Source organism: Vanellus vanellus (assembly GCF_965231255.1).
Source record: "Vanellus vanellus genome assembly, chromosome: 6".
Classification (NCBI taxonomy): Eukaryota; Metazoa; Chordata; class Aves; order Charadriiformes; family Charadriidae; genus Vanellus; species Vanellus vanellus.
Window position 1 is genome coordinate 30,145,019 of NC_138911.1, and position 18,416 is coordinate 30,163,434.

Genomic DNA, 18,416 nt, shown 5'->3' on the forward strand with positions numbered 1-18,416 from the left:
ATACCATATATTAACTCACAGATCACCCCCAAAACTATGGCACGTGCTATAAATGTCTGGAATTAGAACTGCTGTTTGGGGGGCTTTTTTTAGGGGGTGGTGTTGCCCAATCATAGATAACACAGCCGTAAAATAACCATTCTATTTTTTTAATTCAGAGTAGCACCTCGTGTTCAACTCTAATCTCTCCTAAGGACTTTAGTTTGAGTCACTAACCTGGATGAAAAAAAAAACAACTCAAATTTTCTTGTCTTGTCTATAATTTTAGTTTAGTCAACCCAATACAAAAGAACATATTGCCTGGATTCCTCCTTTCCTGTGTGACTATCTCCTTAGAGCCATTTGGGTTCCTTTACTAGCAGATATTAAAAACTTAGATTTTTGCTACCATTTAAATTTGGAGTACACGACATCAATATTTTGGGGTATTTCTACTGTGACAAAGAATTATTAGCAAAAACGAGGGGACTCAGATACTTCATACTAAATTCCAAGTCTAGACAATGAATCAGAATCTTCAAACTATTTGTGCTAATAATGGGAGCCGCAAAGCACTGGATATTAATAATGATTCTGGGAAAATGGTTTTTAGAAAAAGTAACATAACTGCAAAGAAAAGGTAACCCAACAGCTGAAAGATAGCTATGGCACTCAGGGGAAAAAAGAAAGTAAAATATTAACTTTTTTTCTAAGGTTAATAAAGAATATAACTCCTTTTAGAAAATCCACCAAAAATATTAGCCAAATTGCCACCAAAGTATTGTGTGGTAATTTGATACTGGGAAATTAAATGTATCAGAAATGTACAGAAAGTGTAGTACCATCCAATGGTAATTTACTGCCCTGTGTGACACAAACTCCTACTTTTATTTTCTGCTCAGACAAATGGAGTTTGCATGACAAAATGCAACTCAAAGCTAGAATTAACTGGCACCAACTTTTTGGCCATCTGAATAAAGAGATCACCAGTGAGCATGTTTTGATACTGAACCCGCTTTTTACTTACAGGGTTGGACAGCAGTACAGGTGAGAGCTAACGGGGCTTTCTGAGAATTTTTGCAGAGACAGGAGCTGCTGAACAGCCCATGGGATAGAATTCTGTCAATACATAGGTGACTTCTGTCCCTAGCCTGTTTTTGAAAACATATCTTCACCATATTATTGACAGACATATGCAGTAAAATTCCATTGTGTCTGCAGCAATTAATTCTCAAGGGAAAGACTCCCGTTATGTTCAATTGGAAGCAATGATGATACTTGCCTTTCTGTCCTGATGCTCCTCAATCATGCTTTCCGCTTCATTTGCGCTTTTAGGAAGCCCCCCTGCTTCCATTAAGCCTCTGATGTTTTGGGTCCAATCTAGCATCTCCTTCATCTCCAAGTTAAACTTCTGCAACTGATAGGAGGCCGCCAGCTTCTCCTTCCTGCCACACAATGTGCAGTTCAGCATTATCCAACACAGAATTACCTAGTTGCCTCTCCCTCCCCATTTGCAGAGGAAGATATCCTAAGAGAAGCCAAATGAAATGAATTCAAGCCTCCTAGCTTTCCCCTGCAGCTCCTAACAGCCCTCATGTTAAACCAAAAATCACAGGAGATAGATGCACACTGCCTTGGAGATAACATGCTTACCTTACTTTCTACATCAGTTTATTAGGACAAGAAAGGTGAAAAAGCTTTTATAGCTGTTGCTTCCAGCAATGATTACAGCTCAGGTCTAAGCCTTTCTTGTTTTGGAAAGATTCAAGGGAAAAAAAAGTCTTCTAGAACCATCCAAAATAAGTCTTTCACAAAGGTTTCATGATAGATTTAATCTGATAGTCTGGAGGCATTTTAGTAACATTATTTGGTGGGATGAACCACAGACTTATTGTACTTTTCCCAAAGTGACATCAGTGGAACTTTTCTTGTACCAAGTCACACTTGTTCCAATGCAGGTGTCTTAGCTGACATTATGAACTTTGTAAAGCATCCTCAAAAACTTGTAAAAGGCCCCTAGCAAGTAGATTTGAGAAGCCAGGGAGCAGCTTTTCTCCTGCTGAGAGATACTCAGACCACTAAAAGTCTTTACCTTTGTTTGGCCTGTCCCTGGAGTCGTAGCCAATTGTTTTTCATCTCCTGTTGCTTCATAGTCAGTTTGTCATTTATGGATGGATTCCTTGTGGAAAGGCGGAAAGATTCCAATTGCAATGGCTGGGAAGAGATTTATAGTGGGGTGAATTTATGCCAAATGCCTTTCAGGAAAAGTAGTTCATTTTAAGATCCCAGTTTTCAAAAGCAGGTACTTAAATTGCAATAACAAAATATACAAAGGGACTTATATGCACAAAAAATACATACACGTTTGTGAGCAATCATCCATGTGAAGAAAGAGATTTGTGTGCTGCTCCACATGCACAAATGTCAATTTACAGTTAAGAAAGTAGTTTTGAAGAACAGGGACAAGCATACAGTAAAATGAATTGCTAATTGTAACATCTATTAGCTTAATCTAACTAAGAAGGGTAACAAAATCCATGAAAATATGGCAGTAAACAGAAGCAACCAGATTCGTCTTTCAGCAGAAGACTCAAAAATCACTTGTATCTATTTCAGCTAAGAGCAGCATCAAAACACTACTTTCAGTGTGGACTTTTAGTTGATGCTGTTTTCCTTAACACAGCCTGATAAACAGTAATGAACACTCACTAACCCAGATTTAAAGTTGGTATCCTTCTTGTAAAGCTCCATCAAATTGATGAAAATGAAGATTTTTAATAATGCAGAAAGGAGAATACGCCAGGCTGGGTTTAATCCATAAGAAAAGTACAGATATTGTACTTTGTACATGGTATTTGTGGCAGCATCAAAAAAAAAAAAAGAAACCTAAACCTTGCTCATCTTTCTGTTTCCGTGCAGCACTCCCCCATACAGCCTTGCTAATGCTATCTGTGGAATGCTGACTAGTAAACACCCACATTTCATATGAGAATTAGCTAACAAAGTCACAATGTGTGAAGGTATCACGTATATTGTCACCATTTGCATACTACTGTGAAGAAAAAGTTTAGAGAAAGTTTGCAAAATTATTTTCTATATGAAAAAGCTTAACACTCTGGCCTATCGTGAAAACTGTGACAGGTCATCATAGGATTTCTACTACTGTGGTTCAGTTGAAAACATTTCTTTTCATTAAAAATATGCAATTATATAGGAGTTTAGACACACATTTAATGCTCAAGATTAGTCCTAAATGGTGCAAACTGCCATTTTACAAAAAGCCAGAGCTGATCAGGCAGGCAATTAAAATCTAAGATTTCTGGTTTTGATGCCTGTGTCAGAAAACTACATGCACTGTGGGGTTTGCATTTCAGTTCTAACCAGAACTAGAGTCATGATTTTGGTTCAAGTTAGTAGAGAAACTGGGGGAAAGTTGGAGAGCTAAATTTGGGTTCCACACTTTCCAAATGATATAGGATGTTCTAATCTGGCTTGTAGGCAAGGGCCAGAGAATCAGCTAACATGTTTAAAAGTGACTTCTCTTCTTAGATTTGGTGCACTGGGAAGAATAACATTTGACACAATAAAGTAGGATTAGGCATCATGATATTTCATTGAGAAGAAATCTGTGCTGCATTTGCATTGCAATGCAATTCATGCTAATGAATCTGAAGAGTCATGCTGATCTTTGCACCATGTTTCCAAGAAGCAAAAATGAACATTTTTACAGTATCCTTTGTACTTCCACACTTCTTACCTCCATTTTGGACTTAATAACACTGATTTCTCTCTCCATCTCTTCATGCCTTCGAATGAGATTTTCCACACTTTCCACATCTTTCCCATAATCCAGTGCTTGTATCAGTACGCTCTGGAGGGGGCAGCAGGATGTGCAAATGGTGAAGATGACAAAAAGCAAAAGGATCATATCTTAATTCTTTCAAATAGTCTCCTTCCCTTCTTCTTATTGCCATCTGAATGTTCTTATTGTCTTTTTAAATATCAACAGGGCACCTTGTCTGCACTCTTTACAGAGATGGAACAAGAAATCACACCTCTTTGAACAGTCCCAATCCTACTTAAGATGCCGCTGGCCATTCATATATAAAACAAAGACAGGAATGCTTCACTGCATTTCTTGGTCTTTCTTTTCCTTTTTTTCCATATACCAAAACAGTCAAATATTTACCATTAAATTGTGGCACAGAAATTTTCAAGTGTGTTTTATGAAAATATGAAAAATAAAATTGACCCTCAGAATCCTATCAGGAAAGAAATCCCAGACAATGAAGAAATATATTAGTAAAAGTTGTTACAAAAATTTCAAACCAACAGCCTTGTAACATTAAGTAGTACCACTACGTATCTGCCTACTAACTTATTAGTTATGTGGATGAAATAATTAGCTTTTATATAGCCTTTTTCTTCTATTAACCTCAAAATTATAATCCAGGATAGGCATTTTTACCTCCAGTTTCTGAATAAGATTTTCATACAACTTTTCAAAGTTGCATATTTAATATATCTGCATTGCACAGCAGGGAGAGATACGTAAGCTAGTGTTGAATGAACTAGTTTTGAGTTCTGAACGCTAGAAGTTGCTATATTCAAACTAAGGAAATAATTCAGAGAAAGCTTTATGGTAACTCAGCTAACTGACTTGGTGTTCAGAACAGACTTGGCTCAACCTGACTGAAGAAGTCGCAAACATGATACACAGACAACTATCAAAGGTCACTGCTGGCTACTCGGTATCTCTCTAGCAACCAACATGCCTGGGTTTATCACTGTTAGCAAAATAGAACTTTTTCCTATGTTGATTAATCAAAATCTGAGAACTCACCTTCTCAGTAATTCTCTCTGTGATGTCATCAATTTCTCTGATTAAGGCATGAATCTCTAGGGCTCCCTCTAACTTCTTCCTGTATGCATTCAGGTTACCGTGGAAACTGTTCCACCTTTTATTGAAAAGAATAATTTAGAGGTGTAGTTCAGAGGTGAGGATTTCCACAACTGAGTTTTGTGATGCTCAGATCTTAGTAAAAAGACAGGATTTCTGAGCTTCCTTGTGTACTGATCCCCACTTCCCCGTGATTGGGGACACATCACAGACATAAAGCATTATCCTGACAAGACTATCTGGTTATATTTATTCCAAGTTTTCAGGATGGCATGGGGGTTAGAAGCTGAAAAGTACCAATCCAGTTTCCTTAAACTCTGAATAACCTCACAATCCCTATCTTCGTGCTTTTGGTTCTTAGCTAGTGGGCCATGAAGTAGCAAAAGCAATATGCACTTCACCGGGACAACTATGTGAACAGATGGAAGTGTCTTAGCTTCATGGGTCTAGTGTATAAAGTGCTGTGAAATAGCATATTTGCCTCCAAGACTGAAAATATGACTTTGGCCCTGCTGGATTAGAAATCTTTCTGGATAACTGCTCTGAGAGTATTGAAAGGCAATTCCAGTGCCTGATGTTTCGTAGTCATGATGTTAAAAAAGAAAATATATATTGCAATTCCTCCATTTACCCCAGCCCAAGACATAAAATATTCCCTTCTTGGTTTTGCTTTACACAGAAGCTTTAAAAGCGTACTCACTTTTCATTGAGCTGCTTCCGGCGCTCATATATTGTCTTTGTTTCTTCCCTGTTCTGTCTCTCCAGTTTCATGGCCAGGGCATTGATAGCCCTGATGTGAGCATCGTCCACAGTTGTCTCCTGTAAAGTGAGAAAAAGAACAAAGATATGTGTTCAAAATACTTGTGACTGAGTTTTCCACTGAGACGTGAAAAACGACAATAACAGCAACAAGCAAGAGTTTTACCTCACTATCAAACATTTCAGACACATAGGGTTTGCTCTACTACAACTGACGGTGTTATAAGTCCCTGATGAGAAGACAGTAAAGGCAAGAAAGGACACTAATGGCTATAGATACAACAATGATCTAGGTCTAGACGAGAACCCTCACAGCTTCATTTCTAAGCCAGGCATTCCAGCAGGGGCTTGTTTGTTGAAGAAACACAGGTGCAGTTGCTGGTTACACAGGTGGCTACTGGGGAACAGCTGATGTGTGGCAGATTGTTCCCCTGTCAAACAGGTAGTCACTTGTGGCTCCTACACCTACTCACTGTTTTTTTGAGATAGGCCTCTGTCCAGCTGTGCCTTCTGTGCTGCGGACAACAGACTTAAAATCCATACAGCCTTGAGAAACCCAGACAACCCATGCCATTGCATTTTCTTCTAAAGCTAGATCACTGCATTTTGAAAAGTATTTTGAAAGTTTTTGAGGCAACTTTCTTCCTATGTACATACCATAGAAAGGATAATATTTGCACATTGTACATATGATCTGGACTATAGTGGAATAATTGTCCTTTTGGAGCATGACGGATGGTCAACACTGAAAGGCCAGTAAATCACAAGCTTAGCGGGGAGACATTAATCACTGGTGTAGTAGAAGCACAGCTGCAAGATGCCAGCACACTGTTAATAGAACTATTGACTCCATTTCTATTTTTTTAATGCTACATCTATACCAATGTGTATGCTTCCATGTGTGCTTTACTGTTATACACAGCCATAAAGTAAACAAGAGAAACCATCAGACAGCCAGATATTCTTCAGAAACCCCACAGTCTCCTCCTCTGGGAAGTAATAGCAGCAAAATGTGACAAAATACGAGTAGAAAATCTGGTGGCCATCAATGCAGGATGATTGCTTCCCCACCCTGATCTCAGATTCCTCTAGTGGGGAAACCTAGACTGGATGGATGCACACACTGCCAGGACCAGCCTGCTTCTGTTTGAATCACCCTATGAAGTGCTGTATAACTAAGCATCAGCTATGAGGGTGTCACTGTCCCAGCCTTTTTCTGTAGGAGTCATGTTCAGAGTGGTACCGAAGAGTGGCTACAAGCTGATAGTATCTAAGGCCAACAGTTTCCTGCGGCACATAAAATTTACCCTATGCTGACTGGGACACTAGGTTGTTTCTGTGTCTTTCACCATTCTCCTTTTGGCTGGTACAACCTGTAGCAGAGTCCTTGCTCCATCCCTTAGCTCGCAGTGCAGCTGGTGAGGACTGAAGGGCCAATGGTCTCTTCACTAATTCCCTGGTGCTGAAGCTTGAGTATTTCGGCTCTCTACTCAAATCCAGTACAAATGCACTGTCACAGGAAATTCTGGCAGCCTGTGGAAAGGGGAGCTCAGGGATTTGGCCAGGTGTCAGACATATCTATACTGTTACTTTGCATAGAAGGAGGTTGCCTCCTTCTGCTGTTAGGCAACAGAAATAGAAGGTAGGAGCTGCTGTAACAGGAATTAGCAACAAAATAACAGGCAAACAAAGGATAAAGAATATTGCAAGAGAAACTAGAGTAAACCTCACTCACAAAGTCCTAATACACCTCTTTTCAGACTTATTCACAGCTTTCAGACTAGCAAATCAGCACAGTAATCTTTCCTGCGTGACACTCAGACCTGTTCATCCACATCTGTAGCAGTTCACAGAAGCAGAGAGAATGAGAGGCTGCTGCAAATGCGTCCCCTCGATGTACGGCCTCATAGCTCTCATGGTGGGAGCTCAAGCACATCACAAGGAGGTCCTTGTTGTGGCAGGGCCTGTTCCCCAGCATTCCCAAGGTTTGGTGTCCAAGTTAGCACATCTCACTGGGGTCAAGTGAAGCAGCTGGCATGACTCAGCACCACAAAAGAGGGTCAGAGATCTCAGCACAGAAAGGTGAACTGTGCAGCTGTCTTGTCACATGGCTGCTATCCCAAGTGTAAACCATTGCTCTGTTTTACTAAATGTCTGATTATTAACATTATGATTCATGACCTACCACATGTGCTGTATAAACAAAGTTCCCCACATACATGTACTTTGGATGAAGGAATTTGAGAAACTTGATTGTTCCTCAGGAGGAGGGAAAGGGAGGGAAAGGAGGGAAATGCAGAAAGTGGTCCATTTTCTTATGGGCTTGTTCATGGAAGGTCTGTATCAACTTTCAGATTCAAACATGGCTGAAACAGCCATTTTTAATCCACTTTTGGGTGGAACTCACTGTGACTTGCAGACTGAATGAACCAAACTGGAAATTTACTCAAATTCAGGCTCACACAGCCGGATTTCCAGTCATGTAATGCAATCCAAAATTTTAAGTTGTGTCATGAGCGCCTGATAGCTCCGTTTAGATATCATCAAAGCAGAAGGCACAATTCTACCTATTTTAACAGCTTGTGAAGTGGTAATGCTTCCTACCTCCCTGGTCTTTCACCTTCTCAGGGTACTGGAACGGTATTTGCTACCTGGATATATTGCTGGGCTGAAAAGGTAACTGCTGCTTCCAGCCACACAAGGAACGTGCATGGAAAACACCTCTTACCCCTGATGTTGCTCCACGGAACTCATTCAGCTTTTTCATGAGCTGCAGGCAGTGTTCATAGTCATTTCCCACATCACCTACATTAATCATGACTTCCTGGAGAAATAAATAGCAGACAGGCAAACATTCAGGCTAAGAGTACAAGAACAGAGCACGTCCCGATACTTATGCTGATGAAATCAGTACTGTGACACGTCTGTAAATCACTGATCTACAGCTTCTGAAGTAGTCTCTTCTGATCTTTAGGTAATTGTGAGACTTAGTCCCATCTCCCTCTCCAATCCATTACTGATTATGGTAGCAACTTCTGAATGAAAACAGTGAATCAAGTGATTCACTAAGTTTTAATCCTTTACTCTTTAATCCTTTACTCTTACAAAAAGAAACCTTCAGATTTGATACACAATGAGAGTGAGTGCCAGTTGCCAAATGCTTCAAGTCTCTTCCATTCTAGTCTGCTTTCATTCCTCTGTCTCAATAGAGACACACAAGACAACTACCAATAACCACAATCTCTTTATGTGCATGTTTTACATGCGAACGTGTCCTAATGCTGTCCAACTGACTCTGGCATGGAAACACTCCAGAAAATGTTTAGAATTTGTTGAATCGCTCCTTCTATATTGTTTTTAGAATGTGTCATGATTCTTTCAGGCAAAAGCCACTAAGAAAATTTCCTGGAAGATGACACATTTATCAGAAGCTGACTGCAAAATAGGAAGTCTCTAGTGTGCTGCTTGGGTTAAATACTTGAATCCATTTACCTTCTCCCTGATCCAGGCTTCCACCTGGTCTACCTTCTGGAGAAATTCCAGGAAGTCCCGGCTTTCCTCCAGCATCTTTCCACGGGCAACGACAGCTCTCTTCAACTTCTCCCAAAGCTCCTGAAGCATGTGGACTCGGCGACGGATCTCTCCTGATTTTGGGTGGCCTTTTGATATCAGGACTTCTCCTTTCTTCACATTCAAAAGAAGAAATTAGAAATGAAAGTTGCCACTAATTTTTAATGTGATTACCATGTTACATAACCCCTCTAGAAGGACTGTCTCACTTTCCTAACCTGGACTGCACAATAAATTACTAATACAAATTCTTACTGCCCAAATGATACTGCTCAGCTGGAAACCTTTTATGTCTAGAGGGAATCAAGAACACTAGTATTTGAATATTTCCCTGCCAAGAATGACGTTTGTGGAGTGGGAGCACCAAGAGAGGTATTACAGATGATTGCGCCCTTCAGCTATGTGATTCACCCAGTTTAAACGAGAATGTTCACAAATTGGGCATGAAATCCTATTTACCTTTCGTATGAGTAATCACCCCAGGCAAGGAAGAGGTCAGTGATATCTTCCTATTTGGGCAATAAGGAAAGATGATAGACGTTCTCTGGATAGAGCAATTAACAAATCTCTGTTGTAAATTGACATCACATTTCCATGGCATAGCAACTGGGTTCTTGTCACATGAGAAAGATAATTGATATAGAAGTGGTGAACAAGCTACCCTTTCTTTTCGTTCTATCTATCTGTCCTTTGGATAACAGACAATAATCTGTAAAAACACTAGCAGAGTGAGAGAGTTACCTTATTAACAGCCGTGATGATTTCTTCATTTGCTAGAATCTCTGCCTCAAAGACCTGATGTTTCTGCAGCAGCTTCATTTTGTCCTGCAGATTGCTGGGGTCTTGTATGGAAGGATCCTCTAGCTTCTGCATGCGCTCACTGATCCAGTCTTCTGCCTGCAGAAGTGTGAGGTATCGGAGTTAGTGACATGCCATCCTGGGGGCTCCTCCCAGGACATGTCATTGTTCTGTGCAACTGCCTACACCTGGGCTAGGCAAACTGAGCTGGGAGCTGACAGCAGAGGTGGCTCTCTAGTTTCTGAACTATTCTACTTGCTAGGAAATGAAAGTAGGTAGGAATGAAAATAAGTTTTATCTGATCGCACGAGTAATGAAAAATTCCTTGAATACCTCAAATTTTATCACAAACCATAAACAGAATATACAATCTTCTAGATTAGATAAAGAGAATCCTTGAGCAGATGTGCAGCCTTGGCATGGTAGACATATTTAAAATGAGATTATGACTGATGAGCCTTGAATTTGGGGCTCTGAGTTTCATCTCCTATCTCTGTCGTTGACCTACCTGTAAGCTGGGTTAAGATTCTTAAGAATTCTGTGCCTCACCTATAAAACAGCACTAACATTTTCTGATCTCAGCGATGCTGTGAGACCTAAATGGAAAATGCACAGCAAATAAAGCCTTACTGATGGGGCCAAGCACTATTCAGATTATTTGAAAGCAAATACAACTCTATTTGCTTTTACACTTCATAAAATTCAAAATGGTCCAGTCAGGAACACCAGATTCAGACAAGGAGATGAACCATGAGGACTAACAAAGCAAGGGTTATGTGTTTCTCTTAGGAAATCCTCTTTTAAATGTATGCAGAATAAAATGGTCAATAGGACAGTGAGTTTTCCACAATTTTCTTTAAAGTCTGCTAAACTTTAGCCCTTAGCACTGAAGGAAATATTTTCTATCCATCAAAACACTGAGAACTGAACACTTGACATATGTTGTAACTGATCCTGTTGTCCTCAGACCACTGAAGTAACCTAATGTTTTGACAGCACAAGAACAGCAAATTGAAGCCAGCTTTATCAGTTTCAAAGCATCTTGGCTGTCCTTGTGGAACTGTGCTACATGCACACAAGACTTGACAACTGGAGGATTTTCTCAGTTAATTAATGATTTGAAGTGTTGTTTCAGCTGCTGAAATTCTATAAACAATAACAGAAATAGCTTTCACTAGCAGCACACACTCCAGAAACTGTTCCCCTCCAAAGCACAGTTGGAGACTCAAACAAGCTTGAAGTCAAGGTTGCCCAGGACAGTACGCTGTCATCTGCTGTTTTCATTTCTGACAGCCTCCTCCCAAGCTAGGGCCTTCTCCCGTTACCCAGCCACACATTAACACTTTAACATCACTTAACTGACTTCTCATTTGTATGGGAGAGGCTCTTCCATACAGTTAGGATGAGAAACAAATGAATCCCATGTATATAGCCACTTAAAGGGTGATTTCTCTCCTATGTTTTAATAATAAGCAATGGTTTAATAACAGACTGAATGAAGCCATTTAAAAAATCACATTGACACTCTTAGTGGCTTGGTTTTATTTTAAGGCTTACTTAGGATGACTCTAGAGAGTGAGAGATCCTTCCCCTGGCCCCACATCCGTATTCAGATGTGAAGTAAGGCTGATAAGTTGTCCCAAGATCTTTCTGTGGAAAGATCTTGTGTTATCTGGACAGGCATTTTCGCTTTATTGAAGACAACAGAGAGACTAGTGCTATGCTCAGTGTAGGCAAATGGGACTAATCTTATTTCTATGGGACTCATAAAAAATGTGGGCACTATCAATTTAGAAACATACATTTTCAAAATATCAGTTACTGTAACCTCAAGAGCACAAAATTTCTGTAAATTACACTGATTTTTAATAACAGAAATATTTAAAGTATATAAATGGATGTGCTGTTCTAGAGATAACAACTAATTCTCTCCGCTAAGATCAAGTAGGAAGTTGTTTTTATTCTCTTGTTCAGAGGGTAAAAAGGAAAGGAAGTCAAGTGACACTAATACAATGAGCTAGTTTTCAGAGTCAGCATTAAAACTCAGAGCCAGCTTTAGAAGTCAAAACTTTCAACTTTATGACCTTTCCTCTGCAATGACTTAAATACACATATTTCTAAGTAGCAACTTGCTCATTTGCCTTCCATGTCAACACTGAGGTACTGACTTTGTAAAAATAGGATATACTATAAGTCTGTCTCACTTTGGGACTAGAAAAGCACCCTATTTCTACTGCAGGAGAGTGTGTCCTATTTTGTGAGGTGCATGTGATTTCCTAAGTTAGTCATTGCAGGTTTTGTGCAGAAAAAACAAAGTCCTGTGTTCTGAAAACGATGCAAACTGAAGCAGCTAGCCTTCTAAGCAGACCATATGATGTTGAGCTCTCCACTCTGTCACCAGTAATAACAGACTGTGTTGTCTTTGTACTGATGTGTGTAATTGCCTCTCTCTAATTGCTTCTAGAGAGTAACTAGGAGACTTTAACAACGATGGAAATCACTATTTTCTGCTGACACAAAAAATTCCGTTTGATCAGTAGAAATGACTTAAGATGATTGCAGGAGGGAGAGATTTTAGGGCAGTGGGACAAGAGCTATGGGACTTGTTCTCCTAATAAATAAGAATAAGCAATGACCTCATTGATTTCACAGCTAAACTCCAAACTCATCTTAGCAATTTAACATCCCTTTGGGGACTATTCTCATATCTGAACTCATACAAACCCAGAACATAATTAAAATCAAATTAAACATTCCATTCTACCCAACAAAGAAGAAGAGAGATATTAATGTAAGATTTTTTTTTTTAACTTCCTTTGTGGCATTGACATTCTACAGCAGTAGGTGATTAATTTAGATTGGTGAGATAAGTGAGCAGGTAGTTGGAGAGCAAAAAGTCCTTAGAGAACTCTTGGCTGAATTTATGTGGAGAAAGTGGATGAGAAAAGGGAAATGTTGCTCACTATACAGGGACAGATCCTCTGCTTTAAGTGTGTGATTTAAGAATGAAGGGGGACCCCAGCCCAAGCACTGATTTGGCAATTACAGAGAGATGGGAAGGAATGCAGAAGTATTCCTACCTAATATATTGATCGTATGTCTAGGAGGGCATTGACAGTTTCTCTACTAAAGAGGATGTTGGCAGTTCTGTGAGCAAGGAGGTACATTGCTCTTTTGAAAATGTTAGCACTGCCCGCTCCCCTCTGCTAGTCCACAAGGTGGACTGGCCATTATTAGTGGACTGGTTCATGTGGTAGGAAAAGTATAGCCAAATAACGTGAGTTTATATTTGGCTGTGTAGATAATTCCTGATAAAGTTTATTTACAAAAAAAAAAACCAAACCCACAACACAACAAACCAACAGCATGCAGCTCTGGCTTTTTAGTGCAGCCAAAGAAGAAGGTATTTAAATGTTTGATTATTTGGGGGGGAGGGGTAGGTGTTCCAAATATATTGTGCTGTAAATGGAATTTTAGCAGCCATTTATTCCTTAAACTACTCTTAAAAAAAAACCCAACTCAAACATAAATTTGGTTGTCAGCAGCAGCTGTGTTACAGGCATTCATTCACCTTTGGTCACAATCATAATTTGACTTGTGTCAAGACATGTGTCTTTTTCATGGGCTGGGAGGTGACAAGAACCAGCAGGGGATTTTTAAAATTATTGAGGATGTTCCATGGGATGCAGCAGCAGAAGGGGTGCATACCAGACCTGCAGAGTGTTTGCAAATGTCCCTCTGCGCCTGTGTGTTGTTTATGCCAGCACACTGGATGCTAGCACATTTTTTAGTCACACACATTTTGCTGTCCTTTGAAAGACTGATGTAGTATGTCTTTCCAACAATAGTGCCAGGAGCAGAGCTACTCAGTTACAGAACTAAGGCCAGAACAGGAGACAGATGAACATATTCTGCAGAGACCAGTCTACAGTAACTGAAGAGCTAAGCTAAGTTACAGCACTGTTTTGAAGGCCTTCAGTGAGCACTAGTAAAGCTTGGTGCCCTTGCCATAAAGCTTTCCACTTTGTATTCACCCTGATTTGAAATATCTTTTCTTTCCCACCAAAGCAAACATAAGGCAGTAGCTGGCAGTTTTCCTTTTATTAGTTTTATTTTAGCAGAGTTCCTGATGTGCAAAGCAGTTGTAATGGCCACAAGACCACAACAATGGTATAGTAACAGCAACGGCATTGGAGCACCTACCCTTTTGCGTGAGTGTAGCAGAAGAGGAGTTGCCATACCAAAATAGATTATCAAACCCACCTAATCTCTGGCAAGGGCAAGCACTTCATTCAGCAGAGGTAGGCACCTCCTCTGCCTCCCACCCCCAACCCATTCTAAAACCCTCTTACCTCTTCCAAGTTCTGGTAGAAAAGTGCCAGAAGAAGGGCGGTCTGCAGCTTCTCTCTCCTACTCTGGGATAGATCCTTGATCTGCTGCTTCCTCTCACGAATGGCATTCAGTTTGTGCTGGATCTTTAGCCCTTCCAGTCCACCAACCTTTTCTAGCCTGCTTGCCTGTTCTTGAAGAGACACCATCTGAGGAGGGAAGAAACTTGAAATTACTTTTATGCTTCCAAGTGGTGTGAAATAAACAAAACCCAGGCTCCTTTCCATACCCAAAAGATTCTCTTTTTTTTCTGGAATGAACCGAGAATAGCAGGGACAAGTTAACCAGCATTTCCCCCACCCTCATCCTCTACTATGTTACACGAATGACAACTTTGTCATTGGTCTCTGTAGTGCAACCTGGCTTCTTAAATGACTTAAAGCTGTAACTCCAGGAGTCCCTATCCCACTCATCATCCAGTGCAAGGAATCATGGAGCAAGCCTGACACCCGTGAGTGCCCAGGGTTTATTGCTTTGTGGAAATAAGGTGTTGGAAGGTAGCTCTCAACATGAGCAATCAGGCTGGCAGGGAGCTGGCACGAGTTCTAGGAGCTCATGGGGGAACGAGGCATGGCCCCAGGTTTGAGTTTAGACCTAGCCTGGGTGAATTACAGCAGTGGCCACCAGCCAGACAGATTCCTTTACATGCAGGTGAGCAATTCAGCATCTTTTCCAAAGGTGAAAAGAGGGAAGCCAATTTGGTACAGAAGTTGTATAACAAGTGTATATTTAAATAATTAGGCAAGTCATCCCCTCTGACTTACTGTATTTTACTTGATTTAAAAGCCACTGATTTTTTTATGAAAAAAGCAGAAACTTCTGATATAACACACAATACGGCCTGCTTTAAATATTTCTTCTGGTAAGTCCCATTATTCAACTTAGTGGTTTTCCTATCTACTGCAAGACAATACAGGCAGGACTTGGGCATGGAGTGTTTAACACTTGATCTCTACTGCTCTGCCTCTTATTTCACTGAGTTTCCCCATTTTGTTTTTGGTTCAAGCATATCAGCCATATCACACCTGTCAGCAATTTAATGTGTCGTCATATTAAAAAAAAAAAAATAAAAAAATCAATCTAGCTCATGGGTTGGTAGAATATTTGTGGACTTTTGTACCTTCTCATCCTGTGATGCCAGAAGCTTCTCAAAAGCCTCATGTTTCCTTATCAGTTGTTCTACTTCATCCACAGAGCTTCCAAGGTCACTGCTTTTCAAATAAATCTATAAAAAAGTTTAGTGTTTTTCTTAGTGGATTAATTATCACATCAACCTGATTCATAAATGTGAGAAGAGGTATTAACTCTGCAATTGAGAGTACACTTGAGAGGAAAAAGCAGGAACAGAAGGTAACTGAAATTGGAAATTAAATAGTAGAGCTCCATGGCCTTGAGCAAGAAAGAGCAGCATTAACAGGTCCAGCTAAGGAAAGTGACATATCACTGCTTATTGCAATCACTAAGTCACAGGGCTGGCAGTGAATTCCAAAGGTCTAAGACATCCTTGTAATCCAAAGCAAGATCAACACTGTCATGTCTGACAGTTATCTGTATGATTTCTTCTTAGGAGACTTCCAATAACAGAGACTTTGCAGCCTCCCTGGGCAATTTATTCCAGTGCTTTTTTACCTTTACCATTACCAAGATTTTCCAAATATCTAGCCTGAAAATGCGTTGCTAACACTTCATCTCGTTACATACTGCCCTCTTCATCACAGAAAGGAGATAATTCCGTTTACATTTTCTTCAGCCTCGTACGTGTTTGCAGGCTTTTTGTGTACTGGGATTTCTATCTTCTCTAGGCTAAAACTACCCTGATCTGATCAATCATTCCACAAAGGCTGTGTCTTCTTGACTCTGATTATTCTTATTGCTCTCCTCTGGGTTTTCTCCATTTCCACTTATTTTAAAATGGGATTCCTAACTCTTGACGCAATAAGTGGCCATAAGCAATAAATCTGCCAGAGTGAAGGTAGTGAAGAGAGCAGAAAGCTTGTGTGAGCTTTCCAAGCTGTAATCTTCCGCGTGTATCTGTGTATGGTGCTTATCTTTTACACAATACCATGAACTCAAATTCACCTTGCAATCTACTATAAGCTTCCAGAAACTTTTCCGAAGAACTCTTATCAGATCAGCTTGTCCCCATCCCGTATTTATGCAGCTGATTATTCCTGAAAAATGTCATAGCTTGTACCTGTATCAAGAGCATTACATCTGTTATTTTTTTCAGGCCATCTTTCCAACTTGCCTGCATTAATTTTATTTACTGTCTGTCCTGTCAGCCTCTGATGCAGAAAGACCTTAGTCTGAAATAACAAATGTAGTTTTAAGGAAACTGACCTCTGCACTATTCGCTTTAACACTGTAAGAACCTTCTTTAACTAATCCACATACATCTCTGAGGCACAACAGTGTTTCTTGACTCTTTTCTGGTGCTAAGAAAACTGACTGCCCAATTACTTCTCCCATTCATTCTGTTACATTCTCTTTTGTCAAATGCAAAAAACCCAAACAATGTAGCTATCTATTATTAAGAAAAAAATAAGCTTTTCTGCAGGCCAGTAGGAATTTATTCTTTCCCAGTGGATTTAATTGCCTAGTTTCTTCCCTTATTCAATGACGAGACAACAGGACAAAAACCCCAATCAGAGGCTCTGATGGGACATGAGCAAAAATTACTTGTGGACAAGGTTCACAGTGGAGTGAATATGACTGGACGGACTTTTGGGGTCCAGGCTGCTACAAGGGACTGCATTTATCGTTTGGGACATAGCACTGTGTAATCCATTCTGTAAGCTCATGGAATCGTAAGTATTTGGATGAGAAATTCCAACCAGTAATTCTACCTGGGCAAAGTGCAATTAGCAGAGATAGAAGAAGAATTTGGGATCAGTGATATAGTGTGAAGGAATTAAGAGGCAGGAAAGAAATAGAATTGAATCAGTGAAACAACACAACTGCTAATAGTTTTAGAAGAAGGCTGGTAAAGAACATAGGTAAATCTGTGCCTTACATTCATGGATGTGCACAGGAAAACATCTAGAGAGATCTCTCTTGCTTTGCAAAACGTTATAGTTCTGTAGCAGTCTGACAGGGTGTTTTTTATAGGAGAGAAAAGATATTCAAGAGCTACTTTAGAAAACCAGTAATGATGTTCATTGTCTGGACAGAAGTATTGGATGACTGTTTAACTCCACAGCGCATATACTGAAGGAGAGGTTTCCCAGGCATGTGTTACGTGCAGCAGAATCCACACCTACTTGTCAGGGTCTGAGTGCACCAACAGGCTCTGGCAGCCCCGACCGTTCCCTGGATGGCCCCCATGCTCCCACCCGGGGGTCCCTCTGAAGCTCAGTCTTGGCCCCCAGCCCTGCCTGAACTGCATTGAGGAGAGGCCTGAGCCCTGCCCTGGTCCTCCTGGACAGACCCCAGATTTCAGTCATTACCTCGCTTTGTTGCCTTGATCTCCAGCTGGTCAATGGACCTTGTTACTGCTGCTGCCGCCACTCAGCCCTCCTTGGCAGTTGTGGCTAGGCAGACTGACAGCCAGACTTGGCCTGACTTTCTGGTTCATTTTTTGGGAGTTAATGAGAGAAATATTTTGCATATACAGAAAAATGCACAGAAGAATATCATGCCAAGGCCAGATGTTCAAACTGCTCTATACTAATCCATGCCGAGTATCAGAAGAGAGGTGAATAAATCCCAACACAGTAATCCTTGTCAAGAAGAAGTGAAAGCCACTGTACAACAGGGCTATGTTTTTAATAAGTCTGGCCCATAAATCACCAGGATGCTTAAAAGAAATACATTAACGCCTCTGTTATGCTTCTGTATGTTAAATACAACCCCCACCAGATGTCCGATATTCTGTCATTCAAACTTTAATACTTGGATCTGTCCTACTTATGAAGTGTATGAAATTATGACATGTTTGCCTTTGGGTTTTTTTTTTTTTAGACTGTTTTTGGATTCGGTTTACTCTTGTGGAGGAAGGTGTCCACACATGTGGGCTCCAGGT

At 40.3% G+C, this 18,416-nt stretch overlaps 1 protein-coding gene across 1 annotated transcript in view; it reads right to left on the reverse strand.

The window, feature by feature from the left end:
- The window catches only part of SPTBN5 (spectrin beta, non-erythrocytic 5), a gene marked incomplete at its 5' end in the record, with an annotated part of 100,367 nt that overhangs the window by 28,690 nt on the left and 53,261 nt on the right, over positions 1 to 18,416 (reverse strand). Inside the window, 10 exons of the mRNA XM_082484976.1 lie at positions 1,262 to 1,424; positions 2,072 to 2,193; positions 3,737 to 3,850; positions 4,823 to 4,937; positions 5,580 to 5,698; positions 8,367 to 8,462; positions 9,131 to 9,322; positions 9,950 to 10,105; positions 14,359 to 14,544; positions 15,516 to 15,620. Coding sequence (XP_082341102.1) covers positions 1,262 to 1,424; positions 2,072 to 2,193; positions 3,737 to 3,850; positions 4,823 to 4,937; positions 5,580 to 5,698; positions 8,367 to 8,462; positions 9,131 to 9,322; positions 9,950 to 10,105; positions 14,359 to 14,544; positions 15,516 to 15,620 — 1,368 coding nt within the window. The remainder of the gene's footprint in view (positions 1 to 1,261; positions 1,425 to 2,071; positions 2,194 to 3,736; positions 3,851 to 4,822; positions 4,938 to 5,579; positions 5,699 to 8,366; positions 8,463 to 9,130; positions 9,323 to 9,949; positions 10,106 to 14,358; positions 14,545 to 15,515; positions 15,621 to 18,416) is intronic.